Below are 18096 nucleotides of genomic sequence, written 5' to 3'. Positions count from 1 at the left end.
GAATTAACCATAAGGCTCCCCCTCCTCCTTTTCTGACTCTACATGGGGAAGGAAAACCCCGATTTTTCCTTCCAGGTTACTTACATCTGATCCTTTGGAGTACAGGTGAGAGAGTAAATCTCGTGAAAAGTTCTCTGAGGAAGCGACTGAAAAGGCCCACCTAGGAGCTGATGGTGGCAACAATGGGCATAGTTAAGATGAACAGCTTGCCTTTTCAGGGGACAACAGAAAGCAGAGAAGAGTGAAGGGGAAGTAGGGTACCTGATAGGACATGCTCTAATAGTGCTCATGACCTCAGGGTGGTCATTCCACAGTCTGAACTAGAGCTGGAAGCTCTGGAGGCCTCTTCATCCCCAAGACCTTAATTGCAAATCTGCATCTCTAGCCAGACTTTCTTAGACTTTAAAACTCAACTACTATCTTCTCCACTTGGTTGTCTCAGAGGTACCCAGCACCTTAAACTGAGTTCATCTTTCCTGCTTCTGCAACTTGCTCCTCCAGCACCATTGGCCACTTAGTTGCTTAAGCCAGAGACCTGAGCATCAACCCTATATCCCCTTCCCTTAACCTCAAATTCTAGAAATCCAGTCCTGTCAGATCTATTTCCTAAATGTCTTTCAAGTCTGTTCTTAACTCATCACTACTATATAGTGTCAACATACCATCTTATCTCTCCTAAACCAAAGCAAGAGTGCCCAGACAAGTCTCTTCCTCCAATCCATCTTATACCCTGAGGTCAAGTGATTCTTGCGATACATAAAACTAGTCATCTCATTTTTCTGCTTAAAACCTTTTCAGTGATTCCTCACTGTCCTTGAACTAATATCTATATTCTTTTATTTTCCTTATTTTCTTCTCCTTTGCACACATATGCATGCATGTGTTTTACTAGGGGTTGAACACAGAGGTGCTCTACCACTGAGCTATATTCCCAACCTTTGTTATTTTTTTGAGACAGGGTCTCCCCAAGTTGCCCAGGCTGACCTCAAACTTGTGATCCTCTTCCCTCAGCCTCCTGAGTAGTTGGGGATTACAGGAGTGCACCACTGTACACTTTATTCTTCAGGGTTTTTTACAAGGTCTTTCTAACTCTCCAGCCCCTTTGTAACTTCCCCTCCCCAAACTAGTCTGCAATAAAAGTAAACTTTGTCTGTATTCTCTCTTGCCTCTGGACTTTTGTAGATGCTGTTCTCTGTTTGGAATACTCTCCATGCTTCTTCCCTCTGGTTAACTCCTCTCATCTTTCAGGTATGAGTTTAAACATCACTGCCTCTGAGAAGCCTTTCCTGACTCCAAGAGCAGGGTAGCTACCCCTGCTGTATGCTGCCATTGCACTCTGCATTCCTCCATGGTCACCCTCATTATAGTTCATCTCATTGCCTACTCAATTTCCTGACTTCCTGACTAAAAATAAAATCTGATCACCTAACCTTATCAACAGTATAGCACATAGTACCTGATACCTAGAAAGCAATCAATATTTGTTGTAAGACTGACTGAATGGATATAAGGCCATTTTACTTCTCAATGCTTTTCAAAAGAACGTGTGTGCACACACCTGCATCTTCTCCAAAGTACAGCTTGGTTAACAGGAGTAAGAAATAACTACAATGCCGTGTATTCTGTTTGGTCATAAAGTGGGAGAAAAGCTGACAGTGAGACATGGGAACTCTTTCAGCTTTAATTTCCTCATCTGTAAGATGGGAATAATAAAATCTTCCTTATTTAATTCAATAAACAATAGCTATTATATCTAGATCCCAATCCCCAAACAGTGATGGAGTCCCACCTTTTTTGCTCAGAATCAAGCCCATGACTGAAACTTGCCACCAGGTGGCAGAATTACCCTGGACTGGTACTGTTCTGCTTCCTCTGCAGAACTGGACCAGCAGCCATGGGGAGGCAAAAGGTACAACCAGGGCTGCTTCCCCTGAGCCTTGGGGGAAAAGGGGGAAAATGACTCAGAGATGGGAACATGTGTCCAGAAGGCTTCATGTTTCTTAGACCCATCCTTCTTTTCTCATTCCATGCTCCTCTGAGGCCCTGTTTATGCTTAGAAATAAGCATTTTCTGGCTTGCCATTCACAGTGAGGGAGTTTTTCCCCCCTCCTAGATAGTCCTTTCATCCCACCAGAGCTTCCACTTCCAGCAGAGACTGTATTAAGAAGAGAGGCAAATTTTCTTTCAGACTACAGAGGGCATTTCATTATTCTGAGAAACCCATTTATGGGACATGGAGAGGGGCAGAAGCCAGAATTATTCTTGGTTATAGACTTCACTCATCCTTTTCCACCTTGATTTCAATGAATGAGTTCAAGTCAGGACAGCAGGTTTTGTGGGGTTCATCAAAAGATGGAGAGACGGGTCCATTCTCATTGCCTCCATCGTCTTCCTCATCTTGGAAATTAGGATTATAAAGTTCTGGTGGAAGGAGCTGGGCTTCAGCAGAAGGCAGTCTGTCTGAGGGAGGCCCATATACTCGGTTGGCCTTGGTGCCATGCTTAGAATTAGCATCCAGGTGGTAGCAAAGCTCTGTGAGGCGCTGGGCCCGGAAACGGGGAGAGCGTGCCACCCAGACACCTGGCTCATTAAGACTGTCCTCCTCATCAGACATCAGCTCTTCTGTCACATCTTTCCACAGGTGTTGGTCCTCAGGTCCAAAATGCCTCATGATGCTGGATCGGTTGGCAAAAAGCTAAAGTAGGAGCCCAAACAGACATCAGAAAGAGAAACAGACTATGGATTAGGTTTGGAAAAGGGCTTAGGTAGGTTAGAAGGTAGTGTAAAGTTTATGCCTAAGGGAACCCAGTTTCCTGGCCAAATCTTAGAATTGGCTCACTCTCTTTTCTCCTCCATCAGCCTCTGTTCCTGGTTCTGAACCCTGTTCTCAGATACCATGTCTGCTCGCTCTTCCCATTGGGGCTTCTTAGGATTTAGGGTTTAACATCTTAAAAGGAAGGCCTAGAGATTCACCCGGTATCTGCGACTTCGAAGTTTCTTCTCCTCTTTTTCCTTCAGGCCTTTAAAGGGGTTCAGGGAGTTGCGGTACTCACGCCTCTTGGTGAGGAAGTAAGCCACACAGGCTCCTGCGAGAGGGAAGGAAAGCAAGAAGTAGGGTCCTTTAGAGGTGGTCCCCACCCCTTTTTTACTGCCCCACACTAGAATGGGAGGTTAGAATCACTATTTATATGATGGGCTTTCTTAGCATACCCACCAGCATCTATTCAGTTCTCTTTGGTTTATGACACTTTGCCCACCTCCATCTCTTTACACTGACTCCTCCCAAATTGTCTCCTGCTGCAAAACAGACAACTCTAGTTACTTCCCTACTTCCTCCCCCACTAAACCTACCCCTATTGGCACTGTACTATTGGCAGACAGCAGAGTTCAAGTACTTTTTTTTTTTTTTTTTTTTGTGGTACTGGGGATTGAACCCAGGGCCTTGAGGCAAGCACTCTACCAACTGAGCTATCTCCTCAGCCCTCATGTACTTTTTTAGTGGAAGCTTTTGTAATACTTCAGCATTATCTGCAAATAACAGAAGAGAGCAAGGAAAGTAGAAAATCCAGAACATTATCTCTAGGGACAAAAGGGAAGGCCTAGCTTCTGACCTCAGAGTAGGGCCCTACATAAACATAATGCATGATGGTCTTTAGCCCTTTCCTTCTCCCATTTTTTTTTTTTTTTTTCCAGATGAGTAGGGGAATAAAAAGTTGATCTGAGGTAATCCTGTGAATACATTGTGGGTGAAAAGAATAGTCGAAAAAGAGTGTTTATAAATGCTCTATTTTCAATACCACCTAAATATCCCCATTAGGCCTTTTCTCCTCTGTGCAAGAATGAGGGAGTAAGGCAGAAGGGAACAAAGGCTGAATGGGAGAGAACTCAGTTTTCCTCACCTTTCAGTTCTTTATCAGTGTAATTGTGGGGACTGGTGACCAGTTCCTGCTTGAGCTTTTCCAGAAGGAACTTCACGACTGAAATATTCCAAGAGGACTTGATGCTGCCACAGAGAAAAGAATGAATGAAACAGTGGGTTTTCTAAGAGCCAGACAAACAGAGACACCCAGCACTAATCAACTTTGTGGTAAATTCCTCCTCAGCCTAAGACAGGATACGAGGGGCAATGGTGAGCTAAGACCTCCGCCTCATTGCTGGATTGCAGTGACCGCCTCTACTTCCCTCTCCTTAGCAAAGTACCTGGTGATCTTTTTTTCCTCAAGAACCATACCTTTCAGACCCATTGAATCTCTTGTCATTGGTGATGTGGTTATGCACATTGTGGACCAATTTCTAAGGGGAAAAAAAAACAAAAACAATAAATCCAGGAGTGGATGTTATGAAAACCCTCTTCTGGTCCCTAAGGTAAAAAGGCATTATTCCTATGGGCTTCTCTGCCTGAATCCTTTCCAAAGCCTAGGTACCATTTTTTGTAAAAGGTGAAAGAGTTATGTGATCTGAAGAGAAACCAGAGTATAGGTACTATTTTTGTATATGACCTTCTTAGCTAAAGAGTCTGTCCAAGTCTGTCTGTCTGTATCTATCTATCTCTGTTTCAATCTCTTTTTCTTTCTGTACTGAGTTTTAAAACCAGAGCACTATAATACTGACATCCTCAGTTCTTTTTATTTTTTATTTTGTGACAGGGTCTTCCTAAATTGCTGAGACTGGCCTCATACTTGGGATCCCCCTGCCTCAGCTTCCTGAGTCACTGGGATTACAAGTGTATCAAGTTAGCATTTCTAATAGCCCCCACTTTGGGGGGGGCGTACTGGGGATTGAACTCAGGGGCACTCATCCACTGAGTCACATCCCCACCCCTATTTTGTATTTTATTTAGAGATAGGGTCTCACTGAGTTGCTTAGCATCTCATTTTTGCCAAGGCTGGCTTTGAACTCTTGATCCTCTTGCCTCAGCCTCCTGAGCTGTTGGGATTACAGGCATGCGCCACAGTGCCTGGCTGTCCCCCACTTTTTAAAATTTTTTCATTTAATCTGTGTCAAAACTCCAGGGCCTGTTCTTTCTTCTGCTTCAAAGTAATGTGATTGGTCTCAGTTGGTAGAGTGCTTGCCTTGCAAGCACAAGGCCCTGGGTTCAATCCCTAGCACTGCAAAAAAAAAAAAAAAAAGTAATGTGATCATTGGAGCAGCTGGTCTCAAACTTTCATAAATACCCCTAATAACAAGGAAGAAAGCAAATATATACCAAAACTACTCTAAGTGAGCATTTCTTTAAGTCCTATACTCTTGCAATTTTTCTTTTTCTTTCTTTCTTTTTTGTGGTGCTAGAGATCAAACCCAGGACCTTGTGTACATTAGGCAAACACTTTACCACTGAGCTGCACCCCTAACCCCAACTCTTCCATGTTTAAAACCTTCTTCAAAATATATTTATATTTCTTTGAATATAAAAATGTCTTCGGAAATCTTCTAGTAAAATTGATGACCCAAGAAAATGTCCCAGCTTTGGCCATGGCTTTATATCACAAGTCCCAGGGGTACACATACCATGGTCTGATAAGCACAAATCTAAAATATCAGAAATGTGATTTGGAAAGTACCTTGGAGACTGGTACCAACCTCCCTTTCATGTCATTAAGTTTCTGTCTTTCAGTTTTGCTCATACACATCTAATGATAAATTCTCCATTTTGAGTCAGCTGGTTCTATTATTAAAAATCTTTAATTGTTAAAAAGTTTTGCCTTACATGCACCAAAAGTTGAACCCAGTCTTGCCCGTACTACGACTTGAGATATTTGAAGTTGGTGTTCATGAACTCCTTAAGTCCTTTTTTTTTTTTTTTTTTTTTGGTACCAGGGATTGAACTCAGAGGTGCTTACCCACTGAGTCAGATCCCTAGCCCTTTTTATATTTTATTTTGAGACATGGTCTCCCTAAGTTGCTTAGGACCTCATTAAGTTGTGGGGCTTGCTTTGAACTTGCGATCCTCCTGCCTCAGCCTCCCAAGCCAGTGGAATTATAGGCATGCACCACCATGCCAACCTTAAGTCTTCTTTTGTCTGACCTGACACCCCCAAGTCCTTTAGGTATTCATCATAGTTTTTAGACATACTCATCAGAAATAGGAGGCTCCCTGGTTTATCAATGTCTCTTTTGCAAAGTGGTACCTGACAGGCTCAGGGTGTAGATCAGTGGTAGAGTACTTGTCTAGCATGTGTGAAGCCCTGAGTCTGATCCCCAGTTCTCTCTTACACACACACGCACACACGCATACACACACACAACAGCAAAATGGCACCTAGAACTGAATCTAACTCATTGGCTAAGATCTGGTTAAGGGAACGTTACTTCCCAGAGTCGAATCTCTACACTTCTAGGAATAAAACCCAAGATGGCATTACCTTTCTTAACAACCCCACACCCTTCACAACATCACAACTGGTGCTTTGAACTTTTTTTTTTTTTTGTACCAAGGATTGAACCCAAGGCACTTTATCACTGAGCTACATCCCCAGCCCTCTTTATTTTTATTTTATTTTATATCTATATCTATCTATATCTATATCTATCTATATATATACACACACATACATATGAGACGTGTGTTTATGTGTGTGTGTGTGTGTTTGCTGCACTGAGGATTAAACCCAAGAGCACTCTACCCCTGAGCTATATCCCCAGCCCCTTTTTTATTTTTAATTTTGAGACAGAATCTTGCTAAGTTTTCCAGTCTGGCCTTGAATTTGTGATCCTCCTGCCTCAGTCTCCCAAGTAGCTAGGATTAGAGGTGTGCAACAAAGCATTCAGCCCTAGCTTCATATTTGGTGTTATTTACCTCTTAGAAGTCCAAATTTAAAGACTCACAGACAAATAGGTGAATGCTTCAGGAAGAATTTGGGAGAGTTTCCCAAAAAACAAGGAAAAAAGGGATTTGTATAGCTTCCAACTCAAGTGGAAGCTTTCAACTCAAGGTGATAAAAGGCAAACCAGGTTTAAAGCAGAAAAGGAGAATACTCTAGACAATAAGTGATAAGACTGTAAAGACTGCTGGCTCACCTACCTCCTCAGTGAACTAAAAATAAATGTTTTCTCAAGGGTATCTGGAATCTCCAGCATTCCAAGGAATTAAGGGTTCTGGCTAGCAGATTGGAGAGATGCCACTTTGATTCTTTCCCAGAGCTAAAGATTGAAATAGTCAAGATCTACCACTATCCCTCCCTTTCCAAACCCATAATCCAACACAAGAATACTTTAAACTTTCTTCTGTGACAGGCAGCAGTATTCCCTAACTGTCCCTCTGGATCCTTTTCGAAAGCTGTAATAGCATGATGAGCAAGCAGTGTCCTGCCACTGGGTCCCCAGATCCACTGAGCTCTCCAAAGGGAAAGAAGGAGCCAGACCTAAACACTACACTTCTCTCTGGAGATAAAAGGCAGAAATGAAGTAGAAGTGAGAGAAAATCTTGATTTTGTATAAATTATAATTATCGCAATTATTTATGATTTAAAAAATATGAAAGTTTTGGGAAATCCCTTGAAATGCATTTTGAGGCATATGCCTCCATTTATCTTACTGACAGCAGGAGTAGCCCTCTTGGGCCACAAACCCATGACAGAAACTAAACTTGTCCCTGTTCTTAAGTGAGATACTCTTGAACATAACCAAAATTCAAAGTTATAGTTAAAAACAAGTTGGCACTGATTATGAATGGTATTTTCCAGGGGGAACAAAGAATCTCTGATATAAAAACAAATCAAATGAAAGGGAGAGCAAGAATAGGATCTTTGAGATAAAAAGAAAAGGAAGATGGAAGCAATATAAATAAAAGAGGTTTAAATGGTGATCATTATTTTCAACCTTTGCTAAGACTGTAACAAGAATGGGCCATTTAGGGGCTGGGGATATAGCTCAGTTGGTAGAGTGCTTGCCTCGCAAGCACAAGGCCCTGGGTTCAAATCCCCAGCACCACAAAAAAAAAAAAAAAAAAAAAATGGACCATCTAGTATGATGGGATTTAGGCCGATATGAGTGATGGCTTCTAATTCCTATCAGGACATTCCAGTCACTTTATATCAGCCATTATGCAGAGAATGAAAACTCATTATTATAGTCAATAGGAATATTATATGGCTAAAGAACATCCCTGCAGTTATTAGAAAGTTTGGAGACAGAGTTGATCCAAAAGACTGTGGTCACTCTAGAAGGTTTTTCAAACTTCGCATGACTGCCAGGTTGAGCTGGATAATTCTTTGTTAGGGGGCTGGGTGTGCACTGTAGGATATTCAGCAGAATACCTGTTCTCTACCTGCTATAAGTCAGTAGCATTCTCCCCTCCCTCCACCCACCCACCAGTGATAATGACCAGAAATGTTTCCAGTAGGTTCTGGATGTCCCCTGGCAGGAGGGTTGTCCCAGGTTGAGAATCACTACCTTAGAAGATCTCTAGGTTTGGGTCAGCTGCCAAGCTGGGGACTCCCAGCTCCATAGGATGTTCCTAGGGGCTCCCAGATATTTCAAGAAAATTTTAGGCAGATGTAATTCAATCCAGTTCCTTCCCTGCCAAGAGCTCTTGGAATGTCTAGATTCTCCAAACCTGTACAACTGAGCTGGGTGTATAGTGGTCTTTAGCATCTTTGGGGTCTGGGACTACCTCAGGATTGCCTGGCTTTTCCACCCATGGGGCCCCTTACCATTTACCCTGCACATGGGCTGAAGTGCCACACTGGTGATGAATCTGCTCAATCCCTTAAAGATCTTCCTGTCAGGATTATGAGAACACTGGGAGACATGATATGATTCCCTTCTCTTTAAAGGGAAGATCCCATTCTATTTAGAAAAACCTAACAACTCAAAAGATAGCAGAGGCACTGCTTAATCCCTAGGGCTATGGAATAACCTCTTCCTTGTCCAGTAGGATTCAGGACACCATTTTTTCAATATGGGAGGCTTAAAATCAACCCACCCTCACTCTTCACTTGTCTCTCCAGACTGAAAGCAAAAAATGATGGAAACTGAGCTTACTTACAGAGAGTACAAGATCCCGCTTTCGCCTGGAGTTCTTCTGCCCGCTCCCTCTGGTCCTGCATGGGGAAGCAGTGACCCCTAGAGAGTGCCTCAGCTCCCCAGTGCTCCCCGGGCCTGACTCCTCCAAGGCACTGTCCAACGCAGCAGCAGCACTGAGCATGTCCTCAGGGCGGGGTGGTGGCAGCTTGGTTCCATTTTCTGGCCCTGATTCTGAAGATGCCCGCTGGATAGCCAGCTGTGTGGCTGCTGAAAGCTGTTTGGCATAAGCTGGGACCAGCACACGCTGTACCGTACCCTCAGAGGCCACATAATCATCCACCAGCTAAAGATGTAAAAAAGAATAATCTATTAACTTGCCAGGCATAGGGGAACCTGGTCAACTATCACTGTTTGGCTGAGAATAGTGAACAGAGAGTGGAAAGAAAGGGATCTTTAATGTCAATGCTTGTTTCTCTGGGGCTTCTATGGGAATGTTGGGCAAATATTTCTTGCATACATGGAGCCTCTTGTGTCAGGTTGTTACCATAGGGCTGCTTACAAGGCCAAGTCATGTTTCTGATGCTTATTTGTGGATGGTTATTTAGGGTTTGCTCTTGAGTATAAGAAATGTAGCTTTGTAAGTGTTGTGTCTAAAAGGGATTAGGAAGGCTGTAATGATAAGACAGGGAAACCAAGCAGGAAAAGGAGCAAGAAAATTAAACAGTAATAACAACAAAAAAGGAAAATAAGAGAAAAAAGAGAGCAAAGCAAGAGATACTAGAGGAACCCCTAGAGAGGCTGCATGGACAGCACCCCTCATCCACCCTCTGTTCCCTTTCAGGGGCCAGTCTGCACCCTCACCTTGATCCTGCCCTGGCCTCATCTGACTGTCGCAGCCCTGACATCCAGTGGACTGCCTATGCCCTCATTCAAGGACATGCAGGGCAAGGAAAGGAAGGAGGCAGAGAGGGAGGAGAAAAGGAGGGAGGATTTCTGCAGCCAAGAAAACAAAACAGTGGAAGTGGTGGTGGTGAGAGAAACACACACACACACACACACACACACAAACACGCAGGCACGCATGCTGGAAGCAGGGAGGCGGCTGAGATTTATAGACCTATGAGCTGCTTTCTACGCTGTGAAATCTAATTCCATCCTGTCGGCTTGGAAGCTTTCCCTGCCTGAACGAACCCATGATTCAGGGCACTGCCTGGCCTGGTACCCTCCTGCCTTCTGGTTCCTTCTCCCTGAGGCCCAAACCATTGAGAGTCCTAACCAGGCACAGTTATATCACCACACAGCCTGTGCCTTCAGGAGAGCAATGGCCAGTTGTGATGTTAGCCCAAAGCGGGAGAGGGGAGTTTATGCACTCACTCCTCAGATCCAGCAGATGGGCTGGGAGTTTTCTCCCTCTTGTCCACCCTGTGTGAGTCTTTCAAGAAGGGAGAAGGAAGAGAGTGAAGGCAGACATAGGATAAGGCAGAGCGCTGACAGACCTCCCACTGGCCCTCAAGTGGCAACACATCTGTTATTTTCCATCTCTGTGATCTCTATGGTTGCTCCATCTCCTTTCCATACTTCCACGTGTGACATTCTGCAGTTCTTACTCTACTCAGCCAGCATTTTTCCTGCTCATATGGCCCTTGTGCAGCAAAGAAACTGAAATAGCACAATATACTTCTATGTCTTTTCCTGCTCGCAAAATATGCTTTCCGTCTGCCTCCTTCTTAACTTCCCTTTCTGTCTACGTGCCTTCCTCTAACTATTCTATCTCAATCATCCTTTCCTTTTTGCATTTTATTTCCTTTCCTCTACTTCCCTACTCCTTACCTCAGTCTTCCACCCTCTAAACGCTCCCCTTTCCATATACACTCAACTTTCTTCTCTGGGAGCAATGATGAACACTTGTAATCCAAGCAACAGGAGGCTGAGGCCAGAGGATAGCAAGTACAAGGCCAACTTCAGTAATTTAGTAAGGTCCAAGCAAATTAGTGAAACGCTATCTCGAAATAAAAAAATTAAAAGTGTTGGTGCTGTGGCTCAGTGGTAAAGCCTCCACTGGGTTTACTTTTTTCCTTCTTTGAACCCTTCATTTCCACCTGCCTCTTTCCTTCCCTGTACCTGCCTTCTATTTAAATTATCCTCATCCTCCAGCTCTTGCTTCCCCCTTCTCTTTCTCACTCCTTTTTCTCCCCCTGCATTCCTCTCCCCTCCACATTCCCATCTCTCTATACTGAACTCCTCTTGGCAAGCAGAGGGCCCATGATAAAATATGAATGAGCCGCCTGTGCATGGCAGGCGTTCTCGCCAGGAGAGGCAGAGCCCTGCAGCAGCCGAGGCAGCTGTGGAGGAGAAGGTGCCATGAGAGCTATTGAGAGGAAGGGGAGGGCACCCCAGCACCACACACACAGAAAATGACCTCCTGCCAGAGAGGTTGATGGTTCAGGAAGAAATAGGAGTGCTGACCATCCCTGAAGGCAGAGAAATTTGGTGCTGTTCTGTTCTATCACAAATATAAACAAAAGAAAGGTTTGCAAATGGAAAGAAAGTACAGAAGAGAAGGAAGAAAAGAGAGAGGGAAAAAGGCCAGGAGAAGTGCAGGGAGTAACCGTGCTCTGCTGCCGTACTCACCGGATTGAGCAGAGGGGTCCCCTCGCCCCCAGCCAGGGCACATCCTGGGAGCCGCATGTCTCTCTGAGAGGCTGGGAAGCCCAAAGGCCCAGGCCCCACTGCTGAGGCTGACCCCAGCTGCCAGAGCTCCTCGATTGCCACCTGCACACCGCTGCCCACACTGTCACACTCCTCCTCCACGGCAGCCAGAGTCTTGCAGGCTTCCCTGGGACTCTCCTTGAGGGGCCCAGGCTCCTCTGTTGGGGGACTGTGGACCCGGCTCTCCCCATCTTCATTAGGGGTGCACACTTTCCCTTGTCTCAGCTCACCCACTTCCTCCTGGAGCCGTTTTAACAACTCGTTGTTGGCCCGGGCAAGACCCAGAGCAGCCTCAGCCAGGCCCACTGCCTTATCCACCCGCTGGTAGATAATATGCAGGAGCTGCTCAGAGCTCTGGACAGCCAGGCCATGTCCAGTCACTGTGATGGGGGTGCTGGGAGGAGGATTCCCATCCTGCGAGCCTGCGTTGCCTCCGCCATTCTCACTCTTACACGCACAGCAGCAGCATCGGGCTTCGCTGCCACTGGGAGGGGAGAAGAGAATGGTGGCACTGAAGGACATGGCTGATGGGCACAGTAACAAACGTGCTCACTCTGCGGGGCTTCTCCCAAAGGTGCTCTGGCCAACTGGACTTCACGAGGTTCAAGCACTGGCCTCTGTGGATTCACTTTTCTTTCTCAACGAGGGTGGTCAGAGGAGTTAGTGCTCCAGGCTGTGGGTTCTGTGGAGGAGTAGGTAAGCCGTGAAGGAGCACACAGTTCATGGCTGCCTCTCCTCGGCCTGCAGAGGGGAGACAGAGGCCTTCTTCTCCTGGCAGATCCTGTGCTGTCCTAGCACAACACACTGGGTGTCACACTTGCCCCTTACTGAAAGGATAAAGCCAACAGGGGCCCTCCTGATGAACATGGTTTCATTCTTCCTGCACCAAAGAATGGAACCCCCCACCACTGCAATCTAAGTAACAGAGGGAATCCAAAGGACTCACCGCCATCTGGAAAGATTATAAGATTAAGGAAGAAAATGAAGATTGTGCCCTCCTCCTCCCTATCTTGTGCCCCCACACACCCATACTGGGGATTGAACCCAGGGTTGCTCTACCACTGAGCTACATCCCCAGAACTTTTTATCTTTTTATTTTGAGACACAGTCTCCTAAGTTGCCCAAATTGGCCTTGAACTTGTAATCTTCCTGCCTTAGCTTCCTGAGTCACGAGAATTATAGGCATGCACCACCAGGCCCAGTTCTACCTCCCTATCTTTACTATATTAAGAGTATTGCACTTTATTGCTTTGACATCATCCTTTAAGGAGTTCAGAATACTTCATGTAGGTTATCTCATCTGCAAAACAGTGCTAAGAAACACATATTACCCCAAGTCCAGAAAAGAGACATGCAAAAAAGTTATATGTCTTTTTCAAGGTCAGAGAAAGACAGCAGAATCCAGTTATTGCTACTTTCAATCTAGTGTTGTGGAGTTTTTTTAAACTGATACCATTTTTTGTTGACGTAAAGAATCATTATTCTACCCTGTCTATAATTTTCATACAGATGCATTCAGAGTAAGACTCCTAAATAAGGAGTACATCGATCACTGCAGCCCTCAAACATGTCAACCTCTCACTATTATATCATTAATATTTTGGGGATGGGGGTATGGATCAGGAAATTGGACTGGGTTGATCCGGGGCTGCACAACTCCCTTGCTCTCAGAGTTGCATATCTGGGCCTTCAGCCCCTGAAAAGGAGATTAGCTGCCTTGAGTCCACCAGCCAGTAACCCATGGAAATAGGCTCTGGGTTCCCCCCTCACTGCCATTTCTCATGCTTTTCAAGGGAGGAGCAGATGCTCAACAGGAATGTCTATGTAGCTAAGTGCTACCCTTTTTGCCCACATGACCAGTCCCTATAAAAGAAAAACAGAATATTAGTGATAAACCAAATTGCCTCTCTTTTGAATTACTGTAGTTAAGCAACTAAACTGCTCCAGGAGAAAAAAATGGGTACTGGTAGGGGTTTGATTTGTACCACTGAGAACACTCCAAGGAACTTAAATAAATATTGTCATTTTCTAAATGATACTTGATTACAGAAAGAAGAATCCTTCTGCCTGAAGCTTTGTAAGTGAGGAAATCTTAAGTATGTTTACATTTCCTCAAGTGATACATTTCTATCTTATTTTGTAAATTATATCATAACATCACAATTAAAAGGAAAGGAAGAGGTTAGGAGAATTTTCTATATATTGAGGTTTTGGGTTTGTTTGTTTCCAAATCAGCAATCTCATTTCAGAAACAGGCAATGTCAGTACCTCTGAGGTACTAAAACATAAATCTAACAATGCATTTAATTACATTTGGTTATTAAAAAATAGTCTTTAATTTGCTCTTTTTACCCTTTCTATTGAAGAAACAGCTTTTTTATGGCAGATCTTCACTTCTTGTAAGAACTTAACTCAAATCCATTTACAGCTTTCCTGTCATTAGAGCCACTAGAAGACACAGCTAAACCTGAAACTAAAGGTTACACCAAATTAAAACTAAAGGTTAAAGGAAAGCACTAAGTGATTCTATGTCAATTTATGGATGAATCATTTATGTATTCTTTTCCTTCCTAAATAAGAGCCTACACTGCTCCTGGAGATTTTTTTTTTTTTTTTTTTTTTTTTTTTTTTTTTTTTTTTTTTTTTTTGGTTTTGTTTTTAAACCAACATGATACAAAGAACTTAATTAATTATTTTTTTTTCTTTTTTTTTGGTGTTTTTAAACCAACATGATGCAAAGAACTTAATTAATTACTTTTTTTTTTTTTTTGGTGCTAAGGGTTGAATCCAGGGGTACTCTACAACTGAGCCACATCCCCCAACCCTTTTTATTTTTATATTGAGACAGGGTCTTACTAAGTTGTTTAGGCTGGCCTTGAACTTGTGATCCTCCTGCCTCAATCTCTCCAGTGGCTGGAATTATAGGTACAGGCAAAGGATTTAATACCCAAGCGGGTCCCCAAACTGGAGATTCTCCCTCCTGACTCAGTCTCCTGAGTAGCTGGAATTTAAAGGCATGTACCACCATGTCCAGCTAAGTGTTAGGTAAGCCTCAAGACCTCCCTCTTCCCTCAATGGCCTTTCCCTGACCATCTTTCTGAAATAGCACTGAACTGAAAGTTAAAAAAAAAAAAAGTTCTCTTCTGATTGCACCACTTATGTGAACTTGTGCAAATCATTTCACTTTTCCAAGTCCCAGTTTTCTCATCTCTGCCTGCTTTTAGTGTTTTTGTGAAGATTACATACAACAGGGGCTGGGTTTGTGGCTCAGTTGTTGAGCGCTCAGCTGGCATGTGTGAGGCACTGGGTTCAATTCTCAGCATCACATATAAATAAATGAATAAAATAAAAGTCTATCAACATGTAAAAAAAAAAAAAAGGATTGCATGTAACATATGCAAGGTACTAACAGTCGCTGGCATATGGTCAGTGTTCCACAAATAACCCCAGGATGAATCTACAACCTTTTTGTCATCCAACCATGGAAATTCATCCTGATTCCCTTTTAATAAAATGTAATGACTTGAAATTGAATTTGAGGAAATTTGACTTTAAATTAATTCATTTATTTAGATGTTGGGGACTGAACCCAAGATTTCCCACATGTTAAACAAGCATACTGTACCACCAAGTTATACCCCCAGCCTACTCATAAATTTAACACCAATATCTAAAAAAAAATAAGTTCAAGTCTATGAGGATACATCTATAGATATGAAACCTTCTATAATGCAACTTAGAAAGGTAATTGAGGAAACAGGATTTACGATTTACTTACTATTATGACCTAGACCTAAACTAGAGATAATACTTAACTCTGCTAATTTTGTTTGCAGTACTGGGGATGGAAACCAGGGCCTCCTGCATGCCAGACAGTTATTTACCACTGAGCTACATCTCTGTCCCTTTTTCAGAGTTGATTTGACCCAGCAGCTCAGGAGGCTGAATCAAGAGGATCGTGAGTTCGAAGCCAGCTTCAGCAACTTAGTGAGGACCTAAGCAATTCAGTGAGACCCTGTTTCAAAATAAAATTTTAAAAAGGGACTAGGGATGTGGCTCAGTGACTAAACACTCCTGGGGCATTCCCTGCTACCAAAAACAAAAACAAAAACAAAAAAAAACTACATTGATTTGAAACAGTGTCTTGCCAAATAGTCTGGGCTGTGCTTGAACTAGTGATCCTCCTGCCTCAGCCTTCAGAGTAGCTGGGATTACAGGCACACACCACTGCACCCAACAACTCTACTGGTTTTTAAATGCTAGAAGTATTTTCCTATTGTGAGTTCACTTTTTTTTGGAATTTCTTCTCAGTTTTTCTACTCTCTGTATTATCATAGTATGTCCATTTAAAAAATGTTACATTAAGGGCAAAAAACAGAAGTTTTCTTGAATTAATCTGTCTTAAAAAAAAAAAAAAAAAAAAACTGGTACAGTGCAGTGCAGTGTAGCACAATGCATATTCAAATGACTTTTGGTTTCCATGGACACTATTGCGGACAATTTCCCTGCCTCCTGCTATAGCCTCCCACCTAAAATCTAAGACACAGAAAGAAATTGGGGTCATCAGATAATAAAGGAGTATGTTATATTACATTTAATAAGTAGATAACTTAAATGTTGGAATACATGATTACAACAAATCAAAATACTAATTTCATTAGCTGCATATCTATTAGAAAAAAAAGAGAGATGTTTCTAAAAATTCTCTATAAGTAATGCCATGCCACCGGGTGATTAGTCAAAAATGGATTGTCACCTACTAAATACTCAAATGAAGGGAGACCAAAGACTTTTTCATGCAAGGAGCTTACAGTGTATTTGAGAATGGGAATGTCTAAAGAAGATGGAATGTTCTAAACACAGAATATCTAGAGAAAAAAGCAAAATACACACAAGTTCCTAGAAACATGGACGAGACCAAAAGCTGAGGAGTTGGTTCAAAATAATAGACCAACAGAGTAAAATCAGGAGGAAGAGTTTGTGTGGGGGGAGGAGGTACTTACTGGGGATTGAACCCAGCCAGAGTACTCTACCACTGAGCCCTACCCCAGCCCTTTTTATTTTGAAACAAGTTCTTGCTAAGTGTCTCAGGCTAGCCTTGAACTTGTAATACTCCTGCCTCAGTTTCCCCAGCTGCTGGGATTACAGACATGTGCCACTGTGCCCAGTTGTAGAAAGAGTTCTTAGAGAAGCAATACCTCCTACTGAGCCAGGCATAGTGGCACACACCTGTAACCTAACTAGTTCAGAGACTGAAGCAGAAGGATTGTAAATTCAAGGCCAACCTGAGCAATTTGGTGAGACTGTCTGAAAATACAATTTAAAAAGGACTGGGGATATAGTGCTAGCCTAACAGGTGCAAGGGTTTGAGTTCAACCCCAACATGTGCATGCACGCATACACACACACTCAGCCATTCCCAGCTGGTGGGCTTTATGAAAACATTTTGCCAATTCCTGGAACAGCGAGGGATTAGAGGACTATTTTTTTTTTTTAATATCTTTTAGTTGTAGATGGACACAATATATTTATTTATTTTTATGTGGTGCTGAGGATAGAACTCAGTGTCTGGCACATTTGAGGCAAGTGCTCTACCACTGAGCTGCAGCCCCAGCCCCTAGAGGACTGTTGAAGTAACCCAGGAGTGAGCTGATGAGCATGAGGACTGTGGATGGAAGGTTTGAAATCCTGGGGGAAGAACTGATATTTCCTTACTTAATAAAGAAGGGGGAAAAACAATTAGAACAAATATAAAAAAAAAAAAAAGGGTTTTTAAATAAATAAAGATGCGGGATAGAGATACTGGTCAAAGACAGCTTCAGGATTTTAAGCCTGCCAGATAGATGCAGGGGTGCATGCCTGTAATCCCAGCAGCTTGGAAGGCTGAGACAGGAGGATTCAAAAGCCAGCCTCAGCAATTTAGCGAGACCCTAAGAAACTCAGTGAGACTCTGTCTGTAAATAAAGGACTGGGCATGTGCCTCAATGGGTAAGTGCCCCTGAATTCAATCCCTGGTACCAAATAATAATAATAATAATAACAACAATAATAATAAAAAAAATAAAAATAAATTAAAAATTTAAAAACCACAGGTCAAATTTAAAAAGATTGCACGCACAGGATGGCTTTACAGACAGAATAATAAAAATAAGGCAGCCGAGTGGAGGTGCCATTATGTTAGAAAAGATGAGTATTTAACGTGCTAAGTTTCAACTGATGGTCACATTTTTTTTTTTTTTCTTTTTTCTTTTTGCGGTGCTGGGGATTGAACCCAGGGCCTTGTGCATGCGAGGTAAGCACTCTACCAACTGAGCTATATCCCCAGCCCAACATCTTTTTTTTTTTAGGTATTGGAGATTGAACTCAGAGGCACTCCACCACTGAGTCACATCTGCAGCTCTATTCTGTATTTTATGTAGAGAT

General features: G+C 43.0%; 1 protein-coding gene across 4 annotated transcripts in view; it reads right to left on the bottom strand.

Moving 5' to 3' along the window:
* Positions 1-1667: 1667 nt before the first annotated feature.
* LOC306653184 (uncharacterized protein C14orf93) overlaps positions 1668-18096 on the bottom strand; it is a 28361-nt gene continuing 11932 nt past the window's right edge. For 3 of the 4 annotated variants that reach the window (XM_079126075.1, XM_079126077.1, XM_079126076.1), the window contains exons 2-7: positions 11596-12355; positions 8987-9307; positions 4232-4293; positions 3900-4003; positions 2974-3086; positions 1668-2695 (exon numbers count right to left, since the gene is read on the bottom strand). In XM_079126075.1, the coding sequence (XP_078982201.1) occupies positions 2276-2695; positions 2974-3086; positions 3900-4003; positions 4232-4293; positions 8987-9307; positions 11596-12195 (1620 nt within the window). In that variant the 5' untranslated portion in view covers positions 12196-12355 and the 3' untranslated portion in view covers positions 1668-2275. Of the gene's footprint in view, positions 2696-2973; positions 3087-3899; positions 4004-4231; positions 4294-8986; positions 9308-11595; positions 12626-18096 lie in introns of all 4 variants that reach the window. The other variant, XM_079126074.1, reaches the window with a different exon arrangement.

Source organism: Sciurus vulgaris, assembly GCF_902686455.1.
Source record: "Sciurus vulgaris genome assembly, chromosome: 2".
NCBI lineage: Eukaryota > Metazoa > Chordata > Mammalia > Rodentia > Sciuridae > Sciurus > Sciurus vulgaris.
The sequence above is the reverse complement of the archived record's forward strand: the minus strand, read 5'-3'. Positions and strand labels throughout refer to the sequence as shown.